Source organism: Pseudoliparis swirei, chromosome 24, assembly GCF_029220125.1.
Source record: "Pseudoliparis swirei isolate HS2019 ecotype Mariana Trench chromosome 24, NWPU_hadal_v1, whole genome shotgun sequence".
NCBI classification, from domain to species: domain Eukaryota; kingdom Metazoa; phylum Chordata; class Actinopteri; order Perciformes; family Liparidae; genus Pseudoliparis; species Pseudoliparis swirei.
In genome coordinates, this window is record NC_079411.1 from 25,205,113 (window position 1) to 25,217,612 (window position 12,500).

General features: G+C 38.1%; 1 protein-coding gene across 4 annotated transcripts in view; it reads left to right on the plus strand.

Moving 5' to 3' along the window:
- The first annotated feature begins 3,922 nt into the window (after positions 1-3,922).
- LOC130189643 (myosin-11-like) overlaps positions 3,923-12,500 on the plus strand; it is a 40,147-nt gene continuing 31,569 nt past the window's right edge. For 3 of the 4 annotated variants that reach the window (XM_056408551.1, XM_056408553.1, XM_056408554.1), the window contains exons 1-3: positions 3,923-4,031; positions 7,318-7,684; positions 8,409-8,565. In XM_056408551.1, coding sequence (XP_056264526.1) covers positions 7,343-7,684; positions 8,409-8,565 — 499 coding nt within the window. In that variant the 5' untranslated portion in view covers positions 3,923-4,031; positions 7,318-7,342. Of the gene's footprint in view, positions 4,032-5,936; positions 6,089-7,317; positions 7,685-8,408; positions 8,566-12,500 lie in introns of those variants that run through there. The other variant, XM_056408552.1, reaches the window with a different exon arrangement.

Genomic DNA, 12,500 nt, shown 5'->3' on the forward strand with positions numbered 1-12,500 from the left:
CTAGTTGTATGTGCTTTTGAGTTCTTATGCATGCTGAGAACGGAGTCACAGCGAGCCTCATCTGGGGGAATTGGACGTTACACTGCTCCCTGGGAGCAAACATTTATTTTCCCCTGAAGGCCTGAGGCGCCTAGTTTATTGGCACCGCGTATCAGCGTTCCCTTGAAAATGGCTATATAAGCGAAGGAAGTTGAACAATGGCACACGATTGTTCAATTGGCAGGTTGCCCCATTATAGGTAGCATTTGTTCTCCACTGTATAAATTAGCGGTGTGTCAAAGAGACAGCTGTATAAATACTATTGATGGCAGGAGTCTTTTTGACTGCAGCAGAGTGAACTGATGTTTGCCCCTGTGCTCAAATTAGAAAGCAACTGCATTCCACGAGGGTCAAACATATCCATAAACATATTTTCTCTCCCAATAGATGGCCATCTATGGACATGAAGGTGAAGAAACGCATTTTAAACACACTATGTATAGAGATCTCTGCACGTTCGTGTTGTTTTTTAATGTGTATATATGTAGTTTAGCACATTGTGTTGAAGGATAAACCACATACACACACTGTCAACTTGTGCCATTGTGAGTGGTGAACTGCAGTCATTGATACATGTACTCGCAATCATATAGATACAATTCAGATTTCATTTTGATATACTCAAGAGTCTAATTTGGTTTCAGTGACTGTACCGAGTTAACCGCCCTTCACCCAGGCACTCTATCCTCGTCCTCCCCCATCATTTTATAGGTTTACAGACTGTTTAGAGACAATTCTTTATCTCAGACAACCAGGGGAGGATAAATGTTCTAGCCAAATTTTGGAATTGGCTAATTTTGTCAGCGCACAAGTTTTTTTGTGTCCTCTATTTTTCTCCTTGGATGGATCGGCATATATATATATATATATATATATATATATGGAGTTATATATATATATATGGAGTAATATATACTGTATATATTATATTATTATATATATTACTCCATTACTCCATATATATATATGGAGTTATATATATATATATGGAGTTATATATATATATTATATTATTATATATATATATATATTACTCCATTACTCCATATATATATATATATTGTATTATATAATATATATATATATATTACTTGATTACTCCATATATATATAATATATATATATATAGTAATGGAGTAATATATGTATAATAATACAATATATATATATATATATTACTATATATATATATTACTCCATTACTATATATATATTATAATACAATATATATATATATATTACTCCATTACTCCATATATACAGGACTGTCTCAGAAAATTAGAATATTGTGATAAAGTTCTTTATTTTCTGTAATGCAATTAAAAAAACAAAAATGTCATGCATTCTGGATTCATTACAAATCAACTGAAATATTGCAAGCCTTTTATTCTTGTAATATTGCTGATTATGGCTTACAGCTTAAGAAAACTCTAATATCCTATCTCATAAAATTTGAATATTTCCTCAGACCAAGTTAAAAAAAAGATTTATAACAGCTGAGTGTTTGTCAAGGCTCAGGAAACCCTTGCAGGTGTTTCGAGTTAATTAGACAATTCAAGTGATTTGTTTAATACCCTACTAGTATACTTTTTCATGATATTCTAATATTTAGAGATAGGATATTTGAGTTTTCTTAAGCTGTAAGCCATAATCAGCAATATTACAAGAATAAAAGGCTTGCAATATTTCAGTTGATTTGTAATGAATCCAGAATGCATAACATTTTTGTTTTTTGAATTGCATTACAGAAAATAAAGAACTTTCTCACAATATTCTAATTTTCTGAGACAGTCCTGTATATATATGGAGTAATATATATTATATTACTATATATATATATTACTCCATTACTATATATATATATATATATATATACATATCACATGAAAGAGACATTTAGAAAGAATCTCTTTCTCCAACAGCAGTCATGGAGTAACGCTCCTATCCGATGTCTGATGACATCCGTCCGATGATGAGAGAGATGATGTGAGTTTCATACTCCAACCAGAGATATCTACACTGAATAGACGGGTGGATCGTGGCCTTAATGTCCCATATTGATGAGCCATAAAACCATGCAGTGTCCCAGGTAAAGACACAAACTTTTGTTTGTTTGAACAATGCCGTCGCTGCTCGACCATATTTAGTCACGGGGCCTCGGGGCCTCTGCAGACTTTGAAAGTAACACAGAAAGCTGCCGAGATTCCACACAGACCCCCTGTCCTTATATGGCACAGACGGCAATCTCTCCATCTGCCTCTCCTCCTCCTCGTTCTTCATCCCTCCCTTTGCCTCGTCTCTCACTCCGTCTCTCTCCCAGAGTTTTTCTTCCACCCTCGCTTCTCCCCTGTTAATGCCACCCCCTTCTCCTTGATGTTGCCCAGAGGGAGTTGGAGGTCCTCCATGTTGCTTCTTTGGTCTGTAACTAGGTTTCTCACACACACACACACACACACATGCATATAAAACACACCAGCAGCAGTATTGTGCGTCTGGCATAAAACAGGCTCGAGGCTATCCATCAGCGGCTTTGATTTATCTGAGCAAATAGATCGGTGTCCTTATATAGGAAGTTCCATTCGGAAGAAGCTGGAAACGGGAGGGATGCAAAGGAAGAGGGAGGTGGAGCTGTTTGTGAAAGTGGAATGTGACGTGCACGGCGATCGAAAACATGCGAGGGATATACACACACACGTTCATCTGGTACATTATGAGTTATATTACGGAGGGGGGATCTCTCTGGAGCGGTTACAGTGAGGGGGGATTCCTGTGCTGGGGACAGCTGGCCTTATGAGGAGCGGGAACAGATTGCATAACATATGAGGAGCTTGCAGACACTCCGACTTAAGTTGTTGTGTTTCCATTCAATATTACAGATTTTCCTTTTTTGTTGAACTCATTATGAGATGTTTTATACTTTATGATCCTGAATATAGAAAACAAAATACTATGATACAATACATCGTTGATGTTTTGAATGGGTTTTCCTAAACCAAATCAATGTGGAAAAATTAAGCATCTCATCTATGTGGAAACACCTTTTTTTTTTAAACATGACACTATTAGTAGTACCTCTTCTCCCACTGTGAAACTGTTACTTTTATACATTAAAAATCTTACCAGAGCTCAAATCCAAAGGTATTTACCAGCTAAATGTATGTATAAGTACAAACCTAGCTGTGCTATATTATCATATGTTTTATTCACTGATGATTATCACTGATTCTCATGTAAGCAGCATATTAAGATTATTTATGACACACTTTGAAAATCTAATATTAATCTGGAAATTAGAAGTTCACAAACAAATTGGGGTTGAAGCATAAAATGCTAAAATATGCAAATATCTTACATGTAAACAAACACACAGACAAATATAATAATAATAATAATAATAACTTTATTTATATAGCACCTTTAAAAACAGTCTAAAACGTGCTCGACAGACAAGCAAAACAAATAGATAATGGTAAAAATACAAAATAAAGAACAAGTCAAACTAAATTTGGTGAACCAAAGAACTGCATAAAATCACTTTAAACTGTTTTATACAAATGTTTTTTTAAGAAGTGATTTAAAAGAAGTAAAGTCCTCATGCATGTGCCAGTCTATTAAGAGCATTTGCTTCGTTTTCTGTTTAATTTGGTTGACTTTCCAAAAACAATGTATCAACATTTTATCAGCAGGACATCTCAACACCCATTCAGCTTCATTCACATCCCTTCCTGTCGAGGTCCGCACTGCGCATGTCCGCTGCCTGCTCCTTCCCCGCTAGTGGCTGCTGTCTGCATGGCCGCACGAAGGAGGAGGAGGAGGAGGAGGTTTTTAGCGCGTGCAGCTCCACCCTCGCGCAAATGTGCGTTGTTTAAATGGTAAGGCTCTGAATTGGACGGGGGTCATTTGGGACTGTTCGTTTTTTGGAGTACCTCGCCGACGCCTGACGCTCCAGACGCTAACTTTTCCAAACCCGAAGCCACTTTTCTTATTATTATGTAAGTATAAGTTCATAAAGAGGGAGTGATGCTGCAGTGCACTTGACAAACCGCACCCCCTCTTACACCTTGCTAGCTTAAACTGCCTTTGAGGAAGAGGGATTCATGTTTATTTATATATATATATATATATATATACAAAATATAAAATATTGTTCATACCAGTATGTCAAAGTTCCTATTAAATGATGTTTGCACCATATTCAATGTTTGAATAAATCTGATATATATATATATATATATATATATATATATATATATATATATAAACACCATAAACAACATGTTCAATGTTTGAATATATATTATATATATATATATATTTGAATACTATATATATATATATATATTTGAATACTATATATATTTATATATATATATTAGATTTATTCAAACATTGAATATGGTGCAAACATCATTTAATAGTAATGTTGACATACTGGTATAAAAAATAAAAATAAATCGTAAAAATATTAGCTTTATCTTATTTGCTTAGCTTTTTTGTGCCAGCTTGTCTTTGTTTCCAATTTCCATCACTTCTTTGAAGTTACTAATTGAAGAAAATGAGGTCTGGTGCTCAGGTCTACATTATGCATTTACTTTGGTGACACTTTTTAATTCTTAAAGTATACGTGTATTTAATCAAGTGTATAAGATATTGAACTGGTTGTGAGTGCTTTAAAAACAACAATGCTGAGCAACACAATGCAGCCTATAGTGAGGAAGTAAGAGGAAGTAATGACTAAATATCTCAGCAAAGAAATGGAGTTTCCTGTTTTCCAAAAAATGGTTGTAGAAATGAAACCTATCAGTGAGTTTATTAACAATCTGGTTTCATGTTATTGTTATTTCTCTCTATAATTATGTACAATTATTATGTAATGACCAATGCAATGTCCAGATTCACTTCCCTTATTCATTCTACATATGTAATGCTCATATAACAAACCTCACACTCTTTTAACTTCATTACACTACAGTGTTGTAAGCTTCCACTAATATATTTTTTAACATCAACATTTCTGAAAAAAAGGAAGTTATGTGTTGAGTGTTTTCAGTATTTGTGTTTTATCTATATTTAAATGGACAGTAATGCAGTCGCTGGTATATGTTGGAGGAACTTTTCTCTCATGGGACAAACCAAGGGTCATCATTTGTCTATTTCATCCTTCATGGTTTAATTATTTTTCATGATGTAAATCATAATCATTATGAATGCATTATTTAGAAGATGATAACAGGGAGAATGTTTTGTGAAACAACCAAGAAGAGGAAATAAATCCACTCCTTCACAGGCCCTGCAGGTCAGCTCCGCTCACACAAATAGAAAAAGGTCACTCGGTCTCCAGGGTCCCCACGTCCACTTTGTTTATTATCATTTTAAATAGAGTTTCTAAAACAGTCGTCGTTATTGCACACGGCGTAGACGTGTATCACGTTCTTCTTCTCTGCGTTTAAAAAAAAAATGATCGTGAGGGATTTGATTATCTAAACAGGAATGTGATGCTGCTTTGAGTGGACGGTCACATCAGAGGCCGTTGTGGCAAATATTGTGTCGTGGAAATTGACATTTTCAGTAATTTGTGGTATGACTGTAGTTCTACTGGTGTATTGGGAGTTGAGTCTCATGTGATGACGAATAGAGCGTTGGAATACACGTCACTCAGTCGGTATCAGCAGGTTATCTTGTCAACTTGCTTTCTTTAAGATGCGATGGCCGAGTACAAAGATGTGTTGACACAACACAAAGAGAGGGATGAAGAGAGAGAGAGAGAGAGGAGATGGAGAGAGAGAGAGAGAGAGGACGCCTTCTAAGCATTAAGCCTCAGTGGTGAGGAAAGTTAAAGGGGTGAAGGAGGAAGGCTTTGATTGGCTGCACATACTTCAGCACCGGGAGGAGTGTCAGTGAAGCTCTGTTTACTTTTATCTGCAAGAAGAAGAAGAAGAAAAAAGCTCAACATCAAAGCCTCAGCTGGTCAGAACCACGCTCGGCTCACTGGACCCATCAGCAGCAGCTTTTGACGGATAGGAAGTCCGTCCGTGTCTCCGGTTATTATGTATGCAATATATTTCATCGTTTTTGGATGGTTTGGTTTAGTCGTACTTTTATAGGCTCAGAGGCTTTTTTTATACATAGTTCCCACCTAATTAAAGTGCATGCCAGTCACTGAGGGATGAGAGGGTGAAGGAGCAGCCGGTGGACATGAGTGACTCACTGTCTGTCATCCAGAAACCGTTCAGCTTTCTACTCAGTAGCTCATAATTCAATCTTACTGCGGTTTCAATATAGTGTTATTCTCACTAGACCTATGTTGTCTTTTTTTTTACTTGAATAGAGTTTGCTTAATGTGCAACTCCTACACCTTTAACAGTGCACGGTACGTCCCACTGCGGGTACTTCTCCCGGACACAATTTAGCCACTTGCCTTTTTGGAATTTAATACCGAGTGTCTCCCAGGAATCCATACGAAGTGTGATTGTTAAAGCCCCCCCCCCCCCCCCACACACACACACACACCCCTCGCGCGCCGTGCCTCACTGTTATCACTTTTTTAAGTAAACGAGGCCGGCGAGAGACATACTCTTCCCTATATGGGCTTTGTTTGGGAGTTCACTTGCCTCGCTGTTTAGGTCCGCAGAAGAAAAAAAAGAGTCCTGCTCCAGAGAAGAGGCCCATATATGGTCATCACAGCACGAGACTGAAGCCTCCGAGCAGAGAGACGGGGAGAGAGAGAGAGAGATGGAAAACATGGATGGTATCAATTAAGCATCGACTCCACGATGAATTATGAGAACATGCCAGTGAGCATTAATGGTTTGGGCTTCTTCAAGTGAAGTCTGTTGTCTCTTTGAAGGACTGTTATTTCTTGTCTCATTCTTTCTATCTGAATTAGGGAGGGGGGGGGATTGCTTGCGCGACTCCCCAGTGGCGTACGTGGTGGCGTAGGGACGTGAGTGGGTGGAGGTCCGAGAGAATAACTGCACTCTGGGAACTCTTTGAGTCACGATGACGAACGGGAGGAACTTTTTTTCGTGTCGTGTCTCGACATTTAGCGCAGCGCTTAGTTAGCATCTTTTTTTATTTTATTTATCTCTGATCTGTGTCAGGAAGTTTGAGAGGTCTAAAATACTTTTAGTGTGACATGAACGTGTCACTGCAATAACTATGTCCAGCAAAATGTGAGCTTCATTCTTATGCCCTCTCATCCTTTTTTTATTTTGTATTCCTTCCTTCCTGCCTCGGTTGCCTTTGGTTAAATCCATCCTTGCTTTCTGCCTCCAACAGTTGGGCCTCCACCACAACCCAAAAAATGTCTACGAAGGCCCCGACCGAGGACGAGAAGTTCCTCTTCGTCGACAAGGACTTCCTGAACAGCCCCATGGCGCAGGCCGACTGGTCGGCCAGGAAGCTGGTGTGGATCCCGTCGGAGAAGCACGGCTTCGAGGCGGCCAGCGTCAAGGAGGAGCACGGCGACGAGGTTCTGGTGGAGCTGGCGGACAGCACCAAGAAGCTGACCGTCAACAAGGACGACATCCAGAAGATGAACCCGCCCAAATTCAGCAAGGTGGAGGACATGGCCGAGCTCACCTGCCTGAACGAGGCCTCCGTGCTGCACAACATCCGCGAGAGGTACTTCTCCGGCCTTATTTATGTAAGTATACGACGTGAAAACGTGTGAACGCTCCCACGATGATGTCCTCGCAGATGGTCGTATCTATGTATTTATGAGCATTTCCTGTTAACTTTATCGACTCCCTAATCCTAATTTCAACCTCATATCCTATTTACATTTATTTAACCAGGAAAAGCCTCATTGAGATTTAAGAAAATCTCCTTTACAAGAGAGTCCTGGCTCAGACAAGCAGGAGCACATTAAACCAAGTCAACATAAAACAGTGACAGACAATAAAAAAAATATTTTTTAGATCACAGCATCGGTAAAACCAAAACTAAGCCTCAAGTCATCTTATCCCAGTTCACACAGGTGCACATACCTCAGTCAGAAAAAACACATCTACAACCAGATGAACCAGAGACCCAAATCAGTCTGCAGAAAATTCCAAGCCGCAGGAGCAGCAAACCTAAAACCCCTTTAACCCGAAAACCTCTTTAACCCTAAAACCTCTTTAACCCTAAAACCTCTTTAACCCTAAAACTTCTTGAAACCAAAAAACCATTTAAACCTAAAAACCCTTTAACCCTAAACACCTTTAAACCTAAAAACCCTATTCTAATGTTAATTCTAATATAGAGTTAAATGTTTATGCACATATTGACCTGAAATAAGCTTCAAATACAGTAATTGAATACTCATCAACTGAAACACAAGAAGGCGACGACATGCAGGGCTCAGCTCTCGCGTTCTCTCCTCCCAGACGTACTCCGGCCTGTTCTGCGTGGTGGTCAACCCGTACAAGATGCTGCCCATCTACTCGGACAAGATCATCGAGATGTACAAAGGGAAGAAACGACACGAGCTCCCCCCTCACATCTACTCCATCGCTGACAACGCCTACAGGAACATGATGCAGGGTAGGGCGCTTCTCTTTGGATATCTATAACTCATTTCCCCTCGGAGGGAGCAGCTATATCAGTTATTTTGGAGAGTTGTTTTCTGTTTGTTGTTTAAGTTTTCTTTTTTCATTACAAGACAAAAGACAATAGACATAACACCTAGAGGACGACAAAACAGTGGACGAAACATCATGAAGTCAGAGTATTGAAAAATGATGTGTGTGTGTGTGTGTGTGCATGTGTGTGCATGTGTGTGTGAGCTTTTTACTAAATATTTTTGTAATTTTCATTTCTTATTTTTGTCATTTTTGTCATTTATTCTTAGACAAAAGACAATACATAGACATAACACCTAGAGGACGACGAAACAGTGGACAAAACGTAGTCAAAATATTGAGAAAAATATATATTTTTAAATAAATAAAAATGCATGTGTACATGTGTGCGTGTGCATGTGTGTGTGTGGGAGCTTTTTTTAAATTTAAAGAACAAAATACATTAGATGAGGGCATATGTATATGTATAAGCGTATGCATGTACGTGTAATTGAATTGGTTTTCGGGAAAGGGAAAATAAAAAAATTAATGAATTAAGATGAATGAACTAATCAATTAGATGAGTGGTGTCATGTTTGTGAAAACAGTGAATGACGACCAGATGTAATGGCGTTAGTGAGTTGTTAGTGAGTAGTTTTTCCATTAAAATATTGTTTAAGTTTTCTACGACATTGCATATAGGCCTACACACTCAAATAACATAAACTAGAAATGTATCTGGAGTTGGCTATTCGTACATTTTACAACTTTTAGGATTTAAATAAGGGCTATTTGAGTTTAAAGTCACAGTTACACACGTCTCTTCTCAATAGTATCTGGTTTAAAGTGTTTCTGGGCATCATGTGACCGAGCCGGATATTGTAATCCCACCGTTTTTTGGCAACGATGTCAAAAAGTCCTCCCGAGCCCGCCCCTCTGCTCGTGTGCTCGGTCCAGAGTTATTTTCTGCCCGGCTTATCTCGTGATCTCAGCTTCCAATAACTCTCACACATAACCACGCAGACTGTGCACAGCCGCAGGCTGCTGGCTTCGTACGTTTTCAGGTGATTTTATGGTCGGATTGAAGTGTTTTGCTGGTATCTTTAAAAAAAAGAAAGAAGAAGAAGCTTGCTGCGGTATCAGCTGTGAAAAGACTCGCTTCCGTCTGAGCGGTGACAGCTGGCGGCGTTCACGAAACCACAAACAGGCCAACGGCGTCCGGCTAATTCCGTTTCATATGCAGAGCTGAATCATTCAAAGTGAAGTTATACGTTGTAAAAGTAGTATTTTGTGGCCTATTTGAGAGTCAGGGTCTTGTCGAGGTGATGATGTCGTGCTTACAGTAAATGGCTCCCGCGATGCTACGACTTGGGAGCAGCTGGTTTTCCCACAGAAGATGTGTCTTGTGCCCACCGGACTTCATGTTGACGTGAGGACGTCCTCTCAGAGGAGTTGACATGGGCGGAGGGCTGTGAAACGTTTCCTGTTTCAGCAACCTTCCTAATCTTCTAACTGTAGGTTTGTTTTTTGGTATTGTGTGAATACCAAAGAGGCAAAAAAGGGGCAAAAAATAGCAGTTTGGGGGTTTGAGATTGGACTTTTCTGCTTTGGTTTGACGAGTTTACCAATGAAACCGGATGTTTTGACAAGACTTGCAGTGAAGTTAGGAAGTAATTGTTTAGAGAGCAAAAACTTCTCCAACCACACCACCAAGAGAGAAACTGATGCATTTAAATCACTCAATCTGGATGATATGGAGGATTTGACCCAATACAAGCATAAACTAGCTTTTTTAAATATACAGTCTCAATATACTGTATGATAATAGATAGATTTCATCATGTAAATAAAAATACGTATGAGTCTGGAGGCTCCTGGAAATTATCATATAGAGAAAAAATGAGAAGAAATACAGCTGGAACAATATCCACAATATTACATAATCTGTGGATATACAAACTATAACATCAGATTAAATGTTCAATATGCTGAATTATTTCAGCATTGTCATTATTAGTATCCTCAATCAGTTTTAGGTCTTTGAAAATATGGATTTATGATTTCTCCTCCTTTGAGAATGCCACTGGCACCATCACGTGTACATTGGAGGATTTTAATTAGACCTCTGGCCTTTTTGTGTGTAGCTATTGTGTGTAAACACGGTGTCGCAAGTAAACAAGAAGGGGGAGGATGGATGTGTGTTTGGATTACATCCTTGTCGAAGATCCCATGCAGCTGCAACCTGGAGGGCATGTGTTCACGTGTGAAGGTACTGAGTTCACATGAAGAAGAGGGAGTTTTGATTTGCTGCATTTATTTCAGAATAAACAAATCAGACGTCAGCTTGGGCTCCTGATATATGAAAATGAGCGTGAGGTTTAAGATTGTGGACTGCTCATTTAGTTTTAGAATTTTAAAACCTGCCTTGAACTGCTAATAAAAAAAGGAAGTCAGCAGAAAAAGCAGCGAAACATCATTGTCAGTGAATAAATGAAGGAGAAAAGATTAAGGCAGACTACAGAAAGGTGGTAATAAACCTAAAAATTATCACGCAGAAGTGAATCTTAAAGCATGAATTTTAAGATGTGACTTAAAATATAACTGAAGTTGTTTCAAATCTTGTTTTTACTCCACACAGAAGCATCTGTCTGACTGTTAACGTCACTATTTTTCAGGTTTAATAAAAGGAATAAGCTGATTACTTATCCCCAAACATCGTATTACTTAATCCCAAAAAGTTGTTTTACTTAATCTTATTAATTACTGAGTCTCGAACCGGCGGCAACCTCCGGGTACGAAAAGTGTATCCGATGTGAGATTGCCTTTAATGGCCAGCAGGGGGCGACTCCTCTGGTTTCAAAAAGAAGTCTGACTGTATGGAAGAGAAAATGACCGTACTTCTCATTTGATGTAATACAATTAAACTATTGTGAGCATAAATTTATGGTCTGAATCTCTAGTTTCAAGCCTTCTTTTAAAAAAGCATGATGTTCATTTATTAAACGCGGGGTATGCTTCAGGGCGGGGCTACCTTGTGATCGACAGGCCTCTCTACCCGCGGCGTCTAGTCTAGAGAGTTGTCTTGTGTTTACGTCACAATTTAAACCTTTCACAGTGTGTTTTTACTCCTTTAAAGTTGATTGTCACCATTTAAATTGGCAAAAAAATGTCTTACTCAGCGTTTTCTCTCGTGTCTCAAAAAGCCAAACTCAAGGCTTCAAAGCAGGTAGTCTGCAAACCAATGGGTGAAGTCAGGGCGACGACGTCTTCCTCTATATAGACAATGTTTTGGTCTTGAAACATTATTTTCATTTCATTATTATTATTTGAACAGTGACCGTACACATTAATCAACCCATAGGGGTAAATGTGTCAGTTTTAGCTATAAGGCTAAATTTCAACCGTCGTCCCTGTGGCCAGATATTACAAGCCTTCACTAATGGAGAAAAAGGTTATCACAAAAACATCATAACAAGTAATAAACATACAGGTTACGTTCAAATACTGGCCTCATCATAAAATCATTTTTTTTAAACATCATAAAAAGCAATAAGTATGAATTATGAAGAACGTACATCCAAGAAAGACCCACAAAGCTTCAGGATGAATTGTTTGTTTGTTTGTTTGTTTGTGTATTTTATTCAGTCAATCAAATCAAATACAATACAATACAATATTATTCTATATAATATACAAAAGAGAAAGACTGAAAAGGTATCGGTAGAAGCAAAAAATGCTTATAAATTCCTATCCTAAATTAAAATCCAAAATAAATCAAAAAATTAATATAAAATAAAGAAAAAACAACAAACAAAATAAAAAACTAAATATATCTGTATCTACTACCACATACATCTTCCATTTAAATACGTTTTTAACCACATTTATAACTCTCAAGAATTGTTTTCAATGAGCCTT